Source organism: Lissotriton vulgaris, chromosome 10 (assembly GCF_964263255.1).
Source record: "Lissotriton vulgaris chromosome 10, aLisVul1.2, whole genome shotgun sequence".
In the NCBI taxonomy this organism is placed as follows: domain Eukaryota; kingdom Metazoa; phylum Chordata; class Amphibia; order Caudata; family Salamandridae; genus Lissotriton; species Lissotriton vulgaris.
In genome coordinates, this window is record NC_141698.1 from 600465545 (window position 1) to 600487397 (window position 21853).

Consider the following 21853-nt stretch of genomic DNA (forward strand, 5'->3'; position numbering starts at 1 on the left):
GGGCAAGAGGTTGGTGGTCGGTGTCCGAGGGTGATGGCAGCCTGAGCCGACTGCTTTGTACCTTATCCCTGCTAGCATGGGCCCTACATGTTGTTGCCGAACATTAAGCACCATTCGCCCTTCCCAATCACACACTTGCAGGTCACCACATCCCCGTAACACAGAGGATTTCACAGGTTTTCCCTGCTCTCTCTTCATTTCACGCAGAAACAAAATGGTGATCGCCATCAACACTGCTGATAATAATAATGAAGATGGCTGGGGCTACGGATACATGAATAGTGGTAAGGGCAAGGCGGGATCCCCATTTTGACCACCTGACCTGCGGGGGAACCCTGCTTCACCCCAACGAGTACTTAACAACATAAATGCTGAACAGGCAATTTGCGCTGATGCCAAGCGTCACTTTTCCCAACAACTACACGACTACCGCGGTGCAGACAATCGACCTCGGTGCCACTGTGAATAACATGACAACTACCAGTGCTTGCCTCCTGAGACTGTGTTTTTGACTAGTTTGGGCTGGGGGACTTGGCAACCTACTCATCTTCAACTGTTGGGCCCCAGAAGCCTCTCAACACTATGGATTATGCTGATTTTGATGATGACATCTAACAGTACATAGTAAGATTTTGATCTTTCCTCAGCAGCACCCTCACTGGTGTATATTGGTGTCTCTTTATCCTGGGTATGCTCGCACCACCATCTCCCAGCTTACCTGGTTAATATATTTTGCGAAGCTATATTGTAGCCCACACATTGCACAAACTTTGCTATCTGTCGCGATTGCAAGCGGCGCCAATACCTTCGCGCACCACTAACCTGAGCAATCCGGTCAGCAGGGACGATGGGACGAATGTCCTTTCAACTTGCCTAAACACCGCACCCAGGGGCGTCTTAGAGAACGCCTTCTGAATGGGTATCGCAGGAAGCCGGAAGGGTAATGTGCAGAAAAGAACGGAGTGCAGGATGAGGCCCTCTGAGTCTAGGTCCGGGGAAACCTCCTTGGAAGGATGTGCTGCAGCAGGGGAAGACAATTGACAGGTATAAGTATCTTGTTCCCCTATTTTCCCTGCTCTTCCCTGACCTAGCGCAATCACACTCACCAAAGTTAATGTCACTCGCACTTTAAATGGAACCGATCTGTTCCTCTTATTCCGAAAGGCTGAAGTGATAAGTTGAACGTCACTTTCACGCTCAGCGCTGTACTCCTTAGAAGGAGTTTCGGTATCTGGTGCCTTTAGTATTATTCTCCGTTCAATTGTATCCTCAATAACGCTTGAGTATACGGCAAATGTAATAGAACCCTGGAAAAGAGTTAGTACTAGCTTTGTGAGAACTAAAGCAAGATTAACGGGAAGCTTCCGTAAAACAATAGCAATCTCTCAGGTCTGAAAGGAAAGAACGATCCCGTTCTTCCGTTGTGATACTTGCGGTTCTCTGGAAGTTGCTCCACTCCTCTGACCGCACTGATTCCTACTAGGAACTTGGCTTGATGCTTTTCTGACCGCGCAGGCACTTGATCGGCGCTGGCAATCTCCTCTGACCGCGCAGGCACTTGATCGGCGCTGGCAATCTCCTCTGACCGCGCAGGCACTTGATCGGCGCTGGCAATCTTCTATGAGTTAAATCCGGCGGGGAACACCATCCGCCCTTCACGAATCCACGATAACAATTGTCAAGCACCGAGCCTCATCTAAGGCGGAGCTATATAGAAAAGACCTTCCTTCCTGTTTTCCCGGTCCGCTTGGCATTCTGGGACTTGTAGTGCAGAAGGAGTGAACACGCATTTTGTCCTTTCTTAAGTCCTCTCGTTGTGGCTGCGAGAGCGATCATGACACTATCCCACTGTACTGGAAATTTTACATTGTGCCTAACCTCAGATGCTCCTAGAATGGCTGATGATAGGGGCAAAGAATCTAAAGAGATCAGAGACACTAAGGATACGAAAACCACTCTTAAACCATGACAGAACCACCTCTACTGGACTCACTGGTCAAATCTAAAACAGACTTGAGTGCTAGCTTAGACATTATACTACAAAGACTTGGTACCTTGGATAATCTAGCCCAAGATACCAAGAACATTGACACTATGCACCAGGACATACAGGCATTGTGTAATGATCTTAGAAGCTTAACAATGGAGGGGGGGATCAAAATTGGTGTCTTGGAGGAGTCAGCTGCATAAGTGAAGAACCATGCGTATCTGACAACCCACAAGATGAATTTGATTGCAAGAGAGATGTCTGAGCTTGAGGACCACTATCATAGAGGCAACCTGCGGATCTTTGGTCTTCCTGAGAATGTGGAAGGTGATGCCAACTCCTGTGCTGAATTTCTGGAATCCTAGACACCGCAAACCCTTGGGATTACAGATGACAGAGACTTCAAAATAGAGAGGGCACATAAAGTCCCAACTGCCAAGCCACGGAATTGCCATAACACTCCTACTTCTAACCCATGGATAATGATCTTCAGACCTTTGCGTTATCATCACACTGAATAGATCTTCTCTCACATGAGTAAAATCCAGCTCACAGAAAGGAATTTCTCTAAGATAACTATTGCTCAGGACTACTCCAAAAAAATAGTGACTACTCATGAAAGGCTTCTTGGAACTCCGCCAATCATTGAGAGATCTCTCCATTCCCTTTGTGTTTGCTGGTCCTGCCAAGTTCTGCATTATATTCAAGGGAAAACAAATGATCTTCACGGACCAAGGAAACTTGCAATCGTTCATAGACTTTTAAACCCCTTCGGACATGTTAACTTCAGCGGTTGGCCAAGATGGCCCTCCTGGTCTCTTTGGTTCCCCTGTCTCATTCCATATGCCGGTATTGCCTCAAGCTGTCTTACACACCACACAGACTTGCCCCATGTCACATACAGAAATTGTTTGAGTACTCACATATTGTTCTCTAGATTTCTCCTCTCACTTATTGAGTTACAATGACTTATGGCTGGTGCATTTCCTCTTGTTTTGTCTTTTTCCTTTTGTATCTTTTTTTCTTTTTAAACTTTTTTACTGCTTCTGACTATGTACTCAAAAAAGTGCATACATGTTGATGCATATGATGCAACTTCAGGAAGTCTCATGGTCGCTACTAGGCTTCATCCCCTGTTGGATTAGAACACTCTCAAGCCGTTGTTCATTGTTATCCAGACTGTTAAATGCTATGTTCATATTTACCTTTATAGGCTAATCTTTTCAACGTGTTCCCCTTTACACAGAGGTAGTATAATGCTGTGTTCCTCTTTACCTGGGCCAAATAAGCCTCTCGTTTGTTTGGGGAATCAGGAAAGGGTTGACGGTTTAGGATAGGTCTGCTCATGGCCAATCACGTCCCGTCTAGATGAAGGGAGGAGAAATACGAGTTAGTCGCATTTCTTGGGAGGGGTGTAGGGGTGTAGATTATGTTTTTTTGGGGGGTCTATTCTCTTTTTGTGTTGGTATTCTTCACTCTACATATCCTATACTTCTGCTCTTGCCCTCCCCTCTTTCCTCTAGACTACAATATTCGGCGGAACTACTATACTATGTTATATAAATTGTTTAAATCCTATGTCCATGTTTTACACCCATGCACTAACTGTGCACACACCCAGGCATTTGCCTTGATTCATATTCCAAGGTATGCTCATTCATGGAGATGGATGTTATACTCTTGCATACCCCTTGTGCAGCTCTACTTCGCATACCTATCTCAATTTTATAGTACGTGATTAGCGGAAATAGGGCTCTCCCCAGAAATACAGAAAAAAATAGGGGTTTTCACTTTAGTATCTACAAATCTGAAATCACAATGCTTTCCCATATACACAACCACCAGGGCAGATGGCATATATCCAGAGCAAGTAAGAGAACTAAAGAGTTCCTTGTCAATGTTTACACCCCAAATGACAACGCAGTGGAATTTCGGAAAGAGCTTGATAAACAATTTACAGCGTTGACAGATAACCTATAAGGGATTCTGAGGTGAGATTTACATCTCCCAAAGGATGGAAATCTGGACAGAATATTGTAACAAATATCGAATCCGAAATATTGAGCTACATTAATATTTCGTTTTTAATATTGTGACACATAAAAATTGTGATACGGAAATATTGTTGTCAAACATATTGATTTTTTTAAGGGAAGTAATATCGTTTTAAAAAATATATGTTTTGTTAATATTGTGTTTAATAATATAGTTGTAAACAATATTGGTTTTTAATTATCTTTAGGTTTTAATTCATATTTTAATTGTATATGTTATATGTTGTTTGTATAATTGTTGTTAAGGTTTTTAAATATAGTTTGTAATTGTAAGTTATTTATCATTTTTATTTGATTTTTAACAGTAATTTATACCGTTTTAGTGGGTTGTGAGGTTTGCAGGGGTACAGGTTGGGAAGTTAATTAAGTATAATTATTAATGATTATGTATTCATTATTTAGCTGATAATTATGTAAATTGTGCAAATATAATATTTTTTAGGTTACATGTTAGGTGCAGGTAATTGGGTTTCTAGAGGTATAGGGTGGAAGGTTAGTTAAGTAATAATGAATTAATAATTAATATATCAGTAATTATTTAATTGATAATTATGTAAATTGTGTAAATATTATATTTGTAAGTTATATTTTAGGTGCAGGTTATTGGGTTTGTAGGGGTATAGGGTGGGAGGTTGATTAAGTAATAATTAATTAATAATTAATGTATTGGAGGAGCTACGTCAGCAAGCAAGATGGCTGCTTAGGCTCCCGGCTCCGCCGACCTCCGTAACCCGCCACGATATCCTGTACGCTATCCTGACTTTACGCCTATGCTCTGTGTGCATGAACTGTTCCACACTCCGATGGTGAAATCCGGATACTTTTATCGGCTTGTTTGACGAAGTTCCATCGGGTTGAAGTTTGCGGCCTACTCCAGCAGTGAAGCCGGGGCCTGGAGTACTTTCATAGCCGGGCTGTAGTGCAACAACATCGGCCAGGAGGTTCGGGCTGGGTCCGGTCGACCGGAGTGGAGGCTTTAATTCAGCCCGAAATTGGCAGCGATCGTTTCCATCGCTCAGCATCGACCGAGGGGTGAGTCAGCTTGCTGCCGGCTGTGGGTGGGGGCTCCCGTCCCGTGGCCCCCGTTCGCGGTCCCCAGGGTTCGGTGGTTCGGGGTCTCTGGCCTGCGGCCTTCACCGGGTTGACCGTGGCTGCGGACGAAGACTGGTCACCCCTCGCAATTGCACATTCGTGGTCCTGTCTGTCCCCCCCGAGGATGCCAGATTCACCCGGGGAGGTGATTGTGACTGATGTCGGGCATGAAACTATGAATCGAGCGGTACATGAGCCATCACTGAGGTCAATACTGGCAGAACTTTGGGCATTTCGCTCACATGTGGATACTTTGGTGAGCAAATTGGACACACGTTTAACTGCGATGCTCCGGGTAGAACCGGGCTCGGCCCCATCGTTGGAACCGGAATCTACAGCCATTCATACCGCAGCCATTTTGATTCTGTGCGAGAGCCCCGTGAGGAAACAAGCATTGGATCCATCGGATGGTGCCCTGGGAGATTGTGTTCCCGAGAATGTCATGGTATTGCTGAACCTTCCACCACCACCGGCTTTGGAGATAACGTCAGGCGCACCGAACCCCCCCCCCCCACCACCGGAGACTTTTGTTTGTGACTTTCTATTTCTTTTGTGGTCATCTTCTCCTTTGCTGGTGACGCTGCGACTCCTGTGCAAGACACATTGGGACTGTTCAACTAGGAGGGAGAGTCCGTCTGCGTCTACAGTTCCTGTGGACTCACTGCCTGCCGGTAGCCATGGACTGCTTTCTGATGACTCTCTGCCTCTTTATTGCTTCTTTGTGTGCCTTTGGGTCTCGCTGGGAGGAGTTCGTGTTCTTGTTCGGAAGGGCCAAGGTTGAGATCGACTGGGTCGGGAATGGTTGGCATGGCGTTTATAAATGTTGGACTTGTAATTGTTTGCTCTGAGAGGCTGGGCGGTGCCACACGGTACCCTCTACTTTCATCTATATTGTTGTCTTAAACTTGTTTTTAATGATAAGGGGTGGCTGTCTCAGGCAGGGGGTCTAAAGGGGCCGGGAGCCCACACGGATATGCCCTCCGTTCTTTCTCCTACCTTTGGGGTTTTAGTTATTAGGGGCGACAGGCACGCCGCTAGTGGGGTCAGGCTATAGCCATTTGCAGGGGTGCAGGGTGGGGAGTTGGAGTTTTTTTTTTATTTTGCCTTTTTTATTTTCTATGGCCTTTCTTTCTTTCTTCCTTTCCCCTTTTTAAGGATCAGTATAGCTATGAATCAACTGGACTCTCATTGTGTGCTCGTATTTCGTGCTTATGCTTTTATGATATCCTGATTCCTGGGTGGGCGGGCTCTGAGTGCCGGAGCAATAAAGGAAAGTATATTTTGTTTCCTTTCGTACAGATCTCAATGGTGTGGCGCCAATTTTCCATTATAGTGGTTACTTCATGCAAATCCTGTTTTTTACCCTGTCCCCCGCATTCTGTTTGATTGTATAGCACCTGATCCTCTCGTATAAAATATAAAATGAAACCTCGTCTCATCCTGGAACCCATCTGTGCATTTTAAATACAGGCCTTATCCTGAATCGCTGCCGGACCTCAGGATTGTAGGCTGATGAGCAGTGTTGTACGGTGATATTGGAGATTTTAATTTTCTTAGCTGCCGGCCCCCACGGTTGTAGGCCCATACTTGTATTTATACTGAATGCTACAATAAAGGTTTTCAAAAAAAAAATAGATAAAAATTATGTATTAGTAATTATTTAATTAATAATGAATTCTGTAAATTGTGCAAATATATTTGTAAGTTATATTTTTGGTGTGGGTTGTTGAGTTTGTAGGGGTGTAGGATGGGAAGTTAATTAAGTATTAATTAATTTTCTATTTATTAATAATTATTTAATTGATCATTAATTATGTACGTTGAGTAAATATTATATTTTGTAAGTCACATTTTAGGTGTGAGTTGTTGTAGGGGTATAGGGCAGGAATTTATATAGGTAAATATTAAATACTAATTAATTATTAACTTTACTTAAGATATGTAATTGATTTATAATTAAGTAAATTGTTTAGTAAATATATTTTGTATATTTTATATTAGGTGTGAGTTGTTGTGTTTTGGGGTAGAGTGAGAAGTTATTTAAGTCATAATTAACCAACAATTAATTATTCATTCATTAGTAATTATTTTATTACTTAATATTTTAGCTGAGTTATACTTTTTTCAAATTATATTTAAATTCTGGCCTGCTAGGCATATGGTGGTATAGTGTGGAAATGTAATTAAATATTACATTAATAGCTTTTTTATATGGACTTTTTTTATAATTATGTAAATAGTTTATTTGTTTTGAAATATATATATATATCATTTTTATATTAAGAGTTTTACATTTTTGTTCAATGAATACAGTTATTAAAATAATGTATATGCTTGAAGTGAAGTACTTTGCCTACTGCTGCACAGACTGGAGTGAGAATAGAATATTTTACCCCTCCGCAGTCCAACGCTTTACCTACTACTGCACAGACTGGAGTGGGAATAGAAAACTTGACCTCTCCTGAGTCGCGCTTTACTGCGGCCATTATTAGCGGGGGGCGGCGTGCTGTTGGAGCCCAGGCGGGGCTCGAGGCTTGAGGTTTGGGCCTCGTTGTCTGCCCCTTCCATGAGAAAAGGCCTGCTATCCGTGCAAAGGGAAGGGCAGCTGCTTTGACTGGATACTGCCATGTGGTGCCATTGTCGGGCCATAAACTGATTAGGATAGACTGCTGTGTGGGCTGGTCCTACCCACTGAGACGGAGGGCTGCCTGGAGGCCTCATACTCACTTATTGCTGGCCCTGTGGGGTCTTGAGGACGGTGCTGGGGACCTGGCCCTTGGCTGAGAAGCTGAGGCCAACTTGGAGGTTTTCCCATGCCTGGGGGCTCCGGCGATGTCAGATTGAGACACTCCCACTCTCCTCGTGGCTTGTTGGAGGGGCCGTTACCCATCTGAACTGACACAGTGGAGCAGTTGGCACCTAATTAATGTTGGCGCACAGTTGAGTCCTGGGGGTTTGCGGTGGGGACCCTTCTCGCCTCGCTTGGGCTGGTGGTTCTGGATTCCAGCAGATCTCCCCGTGGAGGCCGGGGACAGCACAGTGGGGGCGCACCCGTGAGACCCTGCAGAAGCAGTTGGAAGAGGGTTACTGCCCAAGAAGAAAGGTAAAGATTTCCCTGGACTCCTGAGTGGGCAGTGGCTGGGGCAGAGCCCTGGGAACCAGATGGCGACACGTAGTTCAGTGAGCACACCACTGGGAAGGCTGCTGTTGGAGTACCATGGTCCTCATCGGCAGAACTTCAGAGCTAGAAGCTGGGCGGCTCTTCCCCCTTGGTGGGATCCCTGGACTGGGGGACCTGTCCAGCATCACTGGAAAACCTCGAGATAAGCAAACCGCGGCCCTGCATGACCCAGAGGATAGTGCTCCGGAGCAGTCGCGGACTACTGTGGAAGATCCAAAGCAGCTGCAACTGAACAAGATCCTGGAGGCCATAGCAGACATGAAAGTCACCCTTCATCAGGACATCAGCACAGTGGCATTGGGGCTCGGCCTCCTGCGAGAAGAGCACAAGAAGCTCTCTGAAAGAGTGAAAGAGACAGAATCCGGCATAGCGGTATTAGTCCCTGCCCAAAAGGCCCTGGAGCAACAGATGGGGGCCCTCACAGACAGGGTGAGCATACTGGAACGACGTACTGAAGATGTGGAGGGGGGCAACAGGTAGAACAACATTCGAGTTCTGAGGCTGCCGGAGGGAGTTGAGGGCAATGACATGGTGTCTTACTTGGAGCAATGGCTGAGAAGTGTGGTGGCACCTGAAGCCCATTCAACCTTCTACACTCTAGAAAGGGCCCAGAGAGTCCTAGCCAGGCCTCTGGTGCCAGGGCATCCTCCCCGGCCAGTAGTGGCCTGGTTGCTTCATTTCCGGGACAGAGATGCAGAAGGCATGCATAGAAGGCCCCTAAACCGTTATTAACAGTAAAGTCTACCTCTTCCCGGACTGTACCCTGGAAGTACAGAGAAAGCGGGCCTAGCTCTTGAAGGTCAAGAAAGCACTGAGAGAGGAGGGATTTCAATATTCTTTGATGTTTCCAGCCTGCTTGCGGATCATTGTGGAGGGTACCACTCACTTCTGTGGCAGTTCAAAAGAAGCTTGGGAATGGCTCGAGTCCTACAGAGCTCAGTCCTCCCGGTTGGTGGGCCCCGGACCAGAGCTGAAGAATATGAAGGAACTGGAGAGGCGCTCCGGGAGGCGGTCTCATAGAGGAGCCCCTAAAAAACAACTGCCTTGCAAACAGAGAAGGAGAGAGCTGAAGCCCCTCAGGTGGTGACGGTACTTATGCAGGGCAGGAGCACTTCCCTAGAGACAGAGGCATGCTCCTCAAAAGACACCGGTGACAACGACTCTGACACCTCCCCTAGTGGCAGCGTGAAATTGCTGGTGGTGACATCGACTACAGCTGATGAGATCATCTGAGGCCGCCTGAACTTCTGGTGACCCTGGCTCCTCTGTTGCTGCTGGTCTGTTGTTGGCAGACTCTGGTCCCGAACTGACCTGTAACTGGTAGGGCTGGTGCGCTCCGGACAGTTTGTACAGCAGATCTATGCCTTTAACTGTTCACCCTCTGCTGAGGAACTTGCTGGGTTAAGACCTCATTAAGGGCTATGTTTCACATGTTGTTTGGGCGACTGACCGTTGTCAGGCTACCCTGGGGTTTGGCAGTAGTTCAAAACGGGGGTTCATTTGTTAAATTTCTTTGACGTATTGTTTGCAGAGGAAGGAGAGTGTGCATGACAGAGGGGGTGGTCGGGGAGGGGACACTGTATAGGTTTCCAATTTCCCTGGGCCAAACTCCACTTCTGCAAGTAAAGCTGTTTGCTCTCCAGATTGATACATGACTGTTGCAAAAACTCAAAAAGTCACCCAAAAGACCAACAAAAAAAAGGTAAATTGGTACATAATGGTCTGCGATATGGAAGTAGTGTACACCAATCACTGTATGCAATGCACAAATACAACTACTATCCCACCACTGATCACCAATGTTAGAAATTAGGTTTCTGGTTGGCAGAGGTATGCAGCCTAGCCAAGCAGGCACTACAATTCTAGTCAGGGTAAGTGTAGTACACACTAAAGGTTTACCTGTGCTCTCCCTCTGGTAGCTTGGCACAGAGCAGTCAGGCCAAACTAAAGAGGCAATATGTAAAGAATGTGTGTGCACGTGCATACACACACACTAACACAGACAAACACTCACACAGTAACCACAAAAGTACTCCAACCCAGTTGAGATAAACAGCCAATATTTATCTGAGTAAAATAAGATCAAAACAATTAAAATCCAACATACATCAAGTCAAGATACAAATTTTCCAAGATTAAATCAAAATACTTAGAACTTAGTACTTCAGTACTTAGAAATCATTAGCTCCATTTGGGGCTGTCTGGTCACGTTTGACCATGGCAAATCCAAAAGTTCAGTCTGACCACAATGGAGCAAGGGCTGGGTACAGAAATAAAAGCAGACCCACTGAAACTTCCTTGGAAGCGTCAAAGCTCGGGGATGATGTGTTGAGCAATGGAAGGGATGCGTCGCTTTTGAAGGCGATGCATCGTTTCCGAAGTCAGGCAACGTCGTTGATATGTCAATTTCAAGAAGCGATATGCATCGGGCCGATACATCGATGTCGAACCGCTGGGTTGCGTCAGGGTCAGGGGACAATGCATCGCAGACATCTGTGATGCAGTATCCGGGCAGCAGCAGAGGGGCTGCGTCAGCAAAGTCAGGGCTGCATTGTAAATCACAGTTGTTGCATCGCAGTCAGTGAGCGTGGCCATGGTTTGGGTGCAGGCAGAGGTGAAGCGGCAAGATCAAAGGGAAATGTGCCCTGTTCCGATCACTGTCAACCAACCCAGACGTGTATTCTAGGGACGGGCTGAAGGCACAGAATGGTTAAAGTAAGAAAATGCCAACTTTCTAAAAGTGGCATTTTCAGACCTACACTTTTAAAAAGAATTTCATTAAAAAAAATGTGATTTTAAATTGTGAGACACCAAACATGCTCTTCCTACCTTTTCCCAATTGGAGGTTACACTTGTAAAATGTTCCACAATAGCTCCAATGTTAACCTAAGGAAGAGCTACGCCTTGCAGCAGTGTAATACAAATCTAAGAGTATTTTGCTACCAAGACATGTAAAACTGAAAGGATTCCCGGAAATTCTGGTCCATAATTAACAATGGCTACGATGAGCCGAAAGTAGCCATTGAATCTAACATAGCAGCTGAAGTCTGGGAAGGCATTTACTAGGCTCTGTATTCCACTGAGGGCCTCCCAGATGACCTCGAAAAAACATATACCCAGCTGGTTTCCACTCCACATTTTGAGGTGATTGAGTTCATGGTGGCAGAAGTTTGTAATGCTATCTCCAAACTCGCCACAGGCAAAGCCCCAGGCCTGGACAAACTCCCGGGTGATCTCTATAAGCAGGAGCCAAAAATCTGGGGCCCATACTTCCAGATCCTTTTTAATGCGGTCCTGAGAGGCATGGCGGTGCCTCGTACTTGGCTGGGCGCAGAGATAGTCCCCATTTTTAAAAAGGGCTCTCCTCTGCTCCCATCCAATTACAGACCCATCAGCCTTATTGATGTCCCCCAGAAGATCTTTGTGAGACTCATTTTGGACCTGCTACAGGACTAGATAGAGGAGCATACAATTCTTAGCCCGTATCAAGCAGCGTTTAGGAAGAATACTTCCACCGTGGACCAAATCTTTCGTTTATTACTCCTGTTTTGGAAAACGGTATGAATAGAGGGTGGCAGCCTCTGTATGGTATTCGTTGACCTTCGCTCTGCTTTTGATCTAGTTCCCCGGGGGAACGTCTGGACCGTGCTTCTTGAAATGGGTATCCCGGCACATTTTCTGTCCGCCCTGATGAGGCTGCATGAGGCTAACTTCGCCCAAGTCATATGTGTGAAAAATGGTGCACTGATATCTCGATTTCCCGTTGGCAGGGGGGTAAGGCAGGGTTGCGTGCTTGCACCTACACTGTTTTTCCTCTATGTCAACGGGGTAATCGCGCACCTTGATGGAGTACAGAACAACGATGCGCCGAAGCTGGCTGGTAACAGGGTCCCTGCAATTATGTTCGCCGACGACACCCTCTTGCTGTACTTGTTCCTCTGTACTTGTTCTATGGTCTGACCCCGAGAAGGGTTGTAAAACGATCTCACGTACCCAACTCATGAAAATATTTTGTGCTGATAAACTTAATGCTGCATTATGTAGTCTTCAAGTCGCCCCTTAACTGCTTCTTTCCTACTGGTTAAAGATTTTTATCATTTTGAGAGCTTTTTGGATGACATATATCCCTTATTAGCAAAAAAACTGTATGTACAGTGAAGACATGGTGTTCTACCTTTGCGAGCCTTTACTAGTAGGTGGTCAACTCCTGCTCTGAAAAAATGTCCTGGTTGTAATAGTGACACTGAAACTGATCTGCACGTTCTCTTCTTTTGTCCAGCATATCATAAGCCCAGGAAGTACTGGCTCGTACCTATGTGTAAAAATTTGGGTTTGTTGCATTGTATGCAAGCCTTTAGAGTACTAAAATCAGACACAACTAGACCAATTGTATTTGCTGTTTCTCAATTTATAGTAGCAATGTGGCACAAGTGCAGATTTTTAATCGCTAGAGCCTGAGTATGGATTGGCAGTCAATAGGGTTAACACTGTCTCCGAAACTTTTACAGTTTTTTATCAAATTATTTATGGTCCTCTTTTTTAACACCATCAATGCTGATGGTATTCCCCTCCTGCGCTGGCCCTGATTTATTCCCATTGTTCATGATGAGCTCAGCTCGTCATGAGTGTACGAGAGGTGTACCTCATGACGAGCTGAGCTCCTCATGAGCATCGAAGGTGTTAAAGCAGCTCTTTTATCTGTATGAATTTTGCTGAATTATGTCCATCTGGAAAATGCTTTGGAAATTATTTTTGCTATAATTAATTGAAAATGTCATCTATTGCTATTGCTTTTATGTGCTTTTGTATACTTTTATGGTACATTGCCGAAATAAAGATTTCTTGAATGAATGAAAAGTACATATCCTACTTCTTAAGTCCAGGGCCTACTCTAGGGGTGACCTATGTGCAATAAAAATGAAGGTTTAGGGCTGGCATGTAGGTTAACTTGTCAGGTTGAGATGTCGGTTAAACTACACACACAGGCTCCACAGTGGCAGGCCTGAGACATGTTTGAAGGGCTACTCATATGGGTGCTACGCAAACAAATGATGGACGGAATGCTGAACGAATCATACATTCACCCCAGTCAAGAGATCTGGGTTAAATCCATTGTTCTTTGGCTCACCATGCCACCCCAGTTTAGACCCAGTCATATGCAAATCAGTCCTGACCCTGTGCCTCATGGTAACAGCTCAGACCAAACTGCTAAGCCAGGTCCTCACTGGACCAGAAACAAGCATCCTGGGACCAGTTTCTGGGTATTACCCTTCATCAGTCAGGCTAGTTTGAATCATGTGGCACAGTGAGTAAGGTACCCACATCTGGTCATACCCATCCCACTTAGGGTGAAAAGTGCTACGCAAACAAATGATGGACGGAATGCTGAATGAATCATATATTCACCCCCAGTCAAGAGATCTGGGTTAATCCATTGTTCTTTTGCTCACCATGCCACCACAGTTTAACCCCAGCCATATGCAAATCAGTCTTGACCCTGTGCCTCATAGGAAAATTCCAGACCAAACTGCTAAACGAGGATCTCCCTGGTCAAAACTGGAATGGCATGGTGAGCAAAAAAACGATGGATTTAGGCCCAAATCTATGTACTTTGGTGAATGTATGACATTGTTCTGTATTCAGTCCATCAATAGTTCTTTTTGTATTTGTCACCCCGAGTGGGACTGGTATGCTCAGACGTGAGTCCTGTGCTCTCCATGCCACTGGAATCCAGCTATCCTGGCTGAAGAGGGGTGAAACCCCAAAACCGGTCCTAGGATGCTTGTTTCCAGTCCAGGGAAGACCTGTCCTGGCAGTTCGGGCTGGACTGTTCTTATTGGGCGCAGGGTAAAGACTGATTTGCATATGGCTGGGTCGAAACTGGAATGGCATGGTGAGCAAAAAAACAATGGATTTAGGACGAGATCTCTGTACTGGGGTGAATGTATGACATTGTTCTGCATTCTGTCCATCTATAGTTCTTTTTTGCATTTGTCACCCCGAGGGGACGGTATGCTCAGACGTGAGTCCCTTGCTCTCCAAGCCACTGGAATCAAGCTATCCTTGCTGAAGAGGGTGAAACTCCGAAACCGATCCTAGGATGCTTGTTTCCAGTCCAGGGAGGACCCGTCCTGGCAGTTTGGGCTGGGCTGTTCCCATTGGGTGCAGGGTCAAGACTGATTTGCACATGGCTGGGTCCAACTGGAATGGCATGGTGAGCAAGATCTCTGTACTGGAGTGAATGTATAACATTGTTCTGCATTCTATCCATCAATAGTTCTTTTTGCATTACTCATGTGGGTGGCACAATCAGAGCGGCAGGCCAATGAGTAACATTTGATTGACAGGCTCTGGGCACATGTAGTGCAATGTACTAGGGACTTATCAGAAAATCAAATATGACCATAATGGAGAAATCAAATGTCATTACATTTGAGACACAGAGAAGATGCACTTTAGCACTAGTCAGCAGTGAATAAGTGCACAGAGTACTAAAGAAAGCAACACCGAAGTTCAGCACACAGTCAAAACAGAGGGTCAGATTGTAAAAAGTCACAGTAAACCACGCCAAAAGATGTCAGGTCTACCACAGTGTAAGCCACTGAATGTAACATTTATTTATAAGAATATAGAGCTTGAGTAGCAAAAGCACCATATGCTTAGAGTTAGCTAATTCATAAATCGAGTCATGCTACAAGTATTTGATACAAAATGTATAGTTGTGCATTTAAAAGTTTAACTTTAAAATACAGCAATTTACTCAAGAAACAATATGGTGACAAAGGTGTAACTAAATAAGGGACTAGGTTGAAAATATTCTAATTTTTCAATCAGATATTTAAGACAAAGAAGAGACAGAAACAAACATCCGCACTCCAAGAGTTGGAGATTCTCAAGCTATTAATCAGAAATTACCATTGTAGATCCCAGTAGCAATGGACTGATCAATAAAACAGGCGGCTCAGGAATGTGATGGGTTTTATTCCATATCGTATAAAAAAGTTCTGTATAACATAAACCTGCCAGCAGGACAGCAATACACTGAAAGAAAAGAAACAATGATTATCAGTATGCAGTCGCAAATGATGTCCAATAAGAGTGACTTCATCGTCATGCGTGACCACCTATCATTAAACTCTAACTGCATCTGAAGCGTTTAGGTTTATTATGGATAGCTGCAACATGCTTTCTTTTTCACAAACCCTTTTAGCACCAAAATAACAATAGTAAAACGTTGACATTTTGGTCAAAGAAAATCTGTATTTCGACATGAACAGTGTCGATCTTTGTGGGCCCAGCCTGTGTCAGAAAGCACTGTGAATAAGGATGTAAGGAAATTTAAATTGTATTTCACGCAGTATAAGCTAGGCTGCAGCAAAATGATGTAGTGTTTGAGATAAAGCAAGTGTTTTCAGAATATACATTTTAACGATAAGTAATCAGACTGCACCCAATGCAAACATGTTTGTGCCCCATTACATGAGGACTCAGCTCCTAACACCTTTCTTTACCTCATGTATGAAATCTTTGTCACCATGATGTTTTAAGTGACTCCATCAATTAAAGGCAGGTGGGAAATCCTGGTTCTTCTTGAGCTGGGGCCTCAGAGTAATGGCTCATGAGAAAGGGGTGAGATCCATGCATAGTTAAGGATATGGCCTAGAAGAGGGAGGCACAATGTGGGAGCTCATTTTTAGGTTGAGCCTCGGCGGCGCATGCGCTGCTCTGCGAGGCATGCTGTAGGTATGGCACACAAGCTCTGCCGATTTACCGCTCATCTTTTCAATCGGCTCCTGTTACTGTCCTTTCAAAATCATTGCTTTTCATTCGTGAATAGGCTTAGTAGTCCCTCCTTGGTACTACCTTGTTTGCATTTGTAACCTTCCATAAGGACTGGACTTTTTATTTGTGTTGTTACAAAGTCTGCTTTATCTAGTCGGTGAGCACTATTTTCTTTAATTATCTTTCATGTTCCACCCACAACGTCACAGCACGCCGCCACCTTTTATATTGTTATTAGTAATGTATTTTATCATTTCCTGTGCGGTCCGCTTTAACTATAGCGGCCGCGCTTATTTATTTATTTAATTTACAGCACAGCCGCTTTCACTTTAGCGGCAGCGCTACAAAAATGTTATTTATTTTTACTCTTTGTGTAAAAGCGTCCCATGCACACTTTCACTTTTATGTTGGCCGCTCCCCTTACTTTGGACGCTGCTCACTGTAACCTGAGTACGGCGAGCAGTGTCTAAAGAAAGGGGCACGGCCACCAATAAAGTGATCTTGCATTTGCGAGAGTTTGAGCTACTAGCATTAGAAATGACAATGCTTTTTATAAATGTGTTGCTTTGAAAAACACATAAATTAAAGGCATTATTGTTTACAATGCCAATAGCCTAAAATCTCGCAACTGCGAGACTTATTGCATTGAAAATTCTTGTTTTTGTTTATAAATGGACAGAGACAGCTTCCTCAGAAAGATGCCCCCAGGAAGGGGGTGATATATGGGTAGTTTAAAAGGGTCATGATTACCATTAATGCAGCAGGTACTGGGGTGAAGGGTGTAAGTGGCCACTGCTCCCCAAACATGCCTAGCTTACTGCAAAAAAGTATGAAACCAGGAATTAGAGCCCAATCACCCTTGCTGTTTTTTTGTTTTTTTAACACAAACGTAAACATAATTATCAATGGTGCTGTAGCAACAGCGGCAGCAGGGCACAATGCTACGATGAGTCAACTAAACCCCAATCATGGCTGTTTTACTATCATTCCTTGTTTTGGTTGGGGCTGCCAGGGCCGGGCTGGGAGCCGCAATCAACCCTGGCTGATTGCAGTTCGACCGGCCCTGGGACCGAGGGGGAGAGGTGCTAGTAAGAAGAAAATAGGCCTAACGGCTAGGAAGGTCGACCTCGGAGCTGCGGAACCAGGTTCGAGTCTCGGCAGGGACGCTCAACATTCTGTGATTTTGGGCAAATCACTTAATCTCCCAAAACTTAACAAAAATGAATGTGTCCGTCTGTAACGTAACTGGTGATCATGTAAAGCGCTCTGATACCTTTGGGTCTAGTTAGCACTTATATAAAACTAAAAAACTGCTAAACGGGCCCCAAGGCCTCAAAACCTGCCCCAAGGCCACAAAACCAGCCCACCGGGGAAATGCCCGGTGCTTGCTACAGCCAGTCTGGCCCTGATTCAGGCCCAGTGCACCCTTGATATGACACAGTTGCTTTGGGCATAGAAGCAATGACTCTAGGGAGGGGAACATTGAAGCAGAGGAGACACCTTAGTTTGGCTTCACTGAGATGCGTCAATGTGCCCCCTCCCAACAGCAACAGCAAGGGCGACCTGGGCTCTAAATCCTGGTGGTTCAGCATTGGTCCTATAGAGCAGCACATGAATATTATAGCGCAGGCAAGAATATAGTTATTAAGAGAGTGCTTTAATGCTGCTAATAATCCCTGCGTGTGAGATGTTGACCAATGTTTGCATTCCGGAATTTAATGGTGACCGATTGCCCTTCTGACTTTATATCATGAATAATTTGTAGTGTGTGTTGCTAGGGTCGGACTGGGCCTGAAAATAGGCCTTAGCACCAAAATAAAAGTGAACCTCATTGGTGATTTAGAAAGCTAAAAAAATGGCCCATGTTTTCATATAATTGTAAATACATGCTGTATAAGGGTTTGGCAAATGTTTGTGGGACCTGTTTTATGGCCTGCTGGGCTGGATATCCTGTTGATTTCCATGATAATATCAGATAAATCAACAGTAAAAACTGTAACAGGAGACCATAAAACATGCCCACTAACAGCTACAAAATCTACCCACACAATGACCTGTCAGACCAGCCCATCGGGCACTGCCTGATTGCCCTAAGGCCAGTCCGACCCTGTGTGTTGCAGCTGACAGGGGTCACAACCAATGTTCCCTCTAATTTGTTTCCTCTATGTGCGGCAGTGGAAGGTCTCTCACAACAAATTTTTGTAAATGCCTGCATGTATGCGTATGCAGCTTTCAACACACAATTGAGCGGAATTTAAAAACAGAAAATCGACTTTTTTTATAACGGGCTACATAATATAGTAAAAAAAATATTGACGACCAAAATATCGAGGTAAATTCATGTAGGGAAAAATAGATATGCTAGTTTTTACTGTACACCTATGTATTCTGAAGAACTATGGATCTTTAAGGTAATGATAGCTGGAGTTAAGAATAATAGTCCACACTTGCATGTACTAAAATGTCGCTAATTTGGCCATCCCCATTTTAGCTGAAGTATTATGGTAGCACAATTTCAAAGATTTGATATTCTGGTACAAGCCTCGGCCTCTACTCAGTGTTCTTTGTTTGTGTGCAAATAACTGAAAAACGGTAAGTACCTGCATACAAGGAACAATTCTAGGCATCTTGAGGCGGACTGCGTGTTAAAATACGGCCGCGCCACGTGCCTCCACGAGGTTTGGGCAGCAGGCTTCCACACATTGGTTCCGCACAGGGTTTTAGGGTAGCAGGAGAATGGCGCTCAGCCAGGTAACCTAGCTATGTGTAAAGCAAAATGAGGAACGGAGCAAGTGGTGCTGCCAGGTCAGAGGTGAACCCAAAACCCTTCCACACATTAACAGCAGCACGCTGTCCCACTCAAAGCAGACGCACGTCACCGCGAGGCTCGCACGCCAAAAATACCTTATTTACTGAAATGCCACCTTAGTTAATTAGATAGAAACTAAACTGACCTCGGACACAAAGCATAATCGCCGACCACTTCTGCTTGGTATTGCAAGTTTTTTGACTTCCGTTGGGGCCTCGAGACAGAAGTGCAAGCATTGCTAAATTACTTTAGCTCAGCCCTGATTTTCAAAGATCTTGAGAATTTTTAATTTCAGCAAAGATAATGCAGGACTGGAGTAAGACCGGCAAGGGGCCTCCTGGGGGTTTGTAGTTTTTTTTGCCTTTCCTGTCCATACCCCCGCAGGACCACCCAGCAGACCAGGATTTAACTCCTAATCTGATGGGAGGTCGCACCACAGCTTTGACCTCCTAAAGCGTTGCCGCCCCAGCTATAGGCAGAGGCGGTCGGCAGTAACAAAGGGTGGTGCGGCAGGTGGGTGTAGTGTTGATGTGTGTGGGGCCTCAGGAAGGCCTTACTCTCTGTCAGTCGCTTGCGCAGGGGTGGATCGCGCAGGCAGCAACGACTGAAATCCACACACCGTGACTGTCGGAAGTGACGTGCACGAGCGCACGCCCCCCTTTTATTTAGCCCCGCAGGCCACGCCTGGCCTGCGGATGTAGGGGTGCGTGTGCATGCATAGTCTAGAACGCAAACAGCATTACATCCCTATCCAACTATTTAAACTTTTTCACAGTGTCCAAACATTTGGTACAAGAGAGACTTAAAGTTCTAAACATGGTGCTCTGTACTTGCATGTCCCTTGGTGGCAGCTTCAGGGCCTCAGCTGACAGGCATAGTCCTTTAATTTCTGACTCAGGGTGGATTAGGACGCAGGTTGTACCTCAGAATGTTACCTCTGCCACGTTCCATAGTGCGAGGTGTGTCCCTTCTGGGGGTTGACATAGCTGGTGACTCGCACCCTGGCTCAGGTATCGCCTCGTGGGTCCCTGCTGATAGATTGTTCTCCTCCTCGTGTGCTATGGCTCTAGGAGATCCGCTGTTTCCATCCGTGGTTTCTGGGTTTGATCTCGGCCCTGGGGATATCACCTTAAACCAGGAGGTGTTTTTCGATACTTCCTCTCCATCCTTTCTGGCGGTCACCATGGTACCTTTAGTGGCTGTTACTGTCCATGGGCCCGGTTCGTAGGGGGTCTGGAATTTTCCCCCAGGGCGTCTATTCCGGATGACTACTTGAGCTCCCTGGCACAGTCGCCTTGGGGTGGCTCTCCGGCGCCGGCTCGCTGATTGTTTTGCCGTCTCCGTTCTTGGGTATCTTCCATGTGATTCAGGCCCGGCATCGCCCCAGGTGCGACGGGGAGGAGATCTCTGCGTTGGCCTTGGAACATGAGGGTCCAAGGGCTCCTCTGTGTGGTGCAGTGAGGGGTTCCTCGATACTCCCGTAGGAAGTCATGCAGTCGCTGTTAAGAGTCAGCTTGCTCTACGACCGCTATCCAGAACATCTTATTGAGGGTCCGCATAAATCTTTTGTGCGTGATGCCCCGGGTCTTCAGGAATGTGGCGAACTCCACTCCCTGGAACGGTGGTCCGTTATCGCTCCGTATTTCTTCGGGGTATCCGAACATGGAAAATATCTTTTCTAGTGCCGGCCCCACGTGTGTGAAGGCCGTGGAGTTGACTCTTTCGACTAACGGGTACTTTGAGTATGAATCGATCGCCACCAGAGTGTGTCCTTCTCCCGGGAAACTCCCGAAGTCTAGGCTGACCTTGGTCCAGGGGGTCGTGCATGCTTCTTCCGTGATTATTGGAACCGGTCTCTCGGGGTCACTCGTCAGCTGGCAGGACATGCAGCCTTTCACATAGTCTTCCACCATGGTTTCCAGGTCAGGGAACCACACCTTCTCCCGCATGCGCGCCTTCATTTTTGTAGCACCCTGGTCCATTTCGTAGCACCCTGGTCATGAGCCACCATGAGCCAGTTGCGTGGCTCGGTACCTGAGGCTCTGCGGTATCACCAGGCGCGACCCCCTTAGTAGCACACCTTCTTCTGTGGCGCTGGGTTCATGTCGGACATGCCAGATCTTTGTGAGGGCCTCTTTGTCTGCTGCGGTCCAGGTGTGGGGAGGGTGTAAGTAATTGGCCCAGGACCCTTCCTGAACGGCTTGCAGTGACCTCATGTAGATGTTGTCCTCCGCGGCTGCTTCCTTGATTTTGGCAATTGTCATGCATTGGGGACATGAGGTGGTGGCTACCCATTGGGCATACTCCTCGCAGTCGTCATCTGCGGACACCGGCTCTTGTGGTAACGGGTGGCGCAACAGGTAATAAGCAGGATTTTTGGCCCCTGGTCAATAGACTACCTCCATTCCATACGATTGAAGCTGAATCACCCATCTTTCAATACGTGGTGGTGGGTGTGGGGCCGTTCCTTTGAATAAAGGTACTAAGGGCTGGTGGTCAGTGACCATGACGAACGAGTGTCCTTGGAGGTATAGGTGGAAGTGACTGCAGGCCCACTTGATTGCCAGAGCCTCTCGCTCGATTTGGGCGTACCTGGTCTCGGTTGGGGTCAACGCCTTACTGGCAAAAGCTAGGGCTGTCCATTGGCCGGGCTCATGTTCCTGGGTCAGGACCGCTCCCAGACCCACCGGGCTGGCGTCAACGATCACCTCGGTCCGTTTGGCAGGATCGAAGTATGATAGTGTTGCATTCTCCAGGAGGGCATCCTTAATTCCTTGAAATGCCTCATTTTCTTTCGGGCCCCACTGCCACGTGGCGTCCGTTTTGGTTAGCGCTCGTAGGGGTTCACTTCGGGTGGCTAGGCCTGGTATGAATCGGCCACAGTAGGTGGCCATCCCGAGGAAGCTTCTCACCTCCGTTGGTGGTTTTGCCGCTGGGGCATCCTTGAT

The 21853-nt window shown here is 45.9% G+C and overlaps 1 protein-coding gene across 1 annotated transcript in view; it reads right to left on the bottom strand.

The window, feature by feature from the left end:
• Nucleotides 1–21853, bottom strand: part of LOC147688567 (multidrug resistance-associated protein 1-like) — a 900980-nt gene that overhangs the window by 672188 nt on the left and 206939 nt on the right. Inside the window, exon 3 of the mRNA XM_086941435.1 lies at nt 15230–15355. Coding sequence (XP_086797561.1) covers nt 15230–15355 — 126 coding nt within the window. The remainder of the gene's footprint in view (nt 1–15229; nt 15356–21853) is intronic.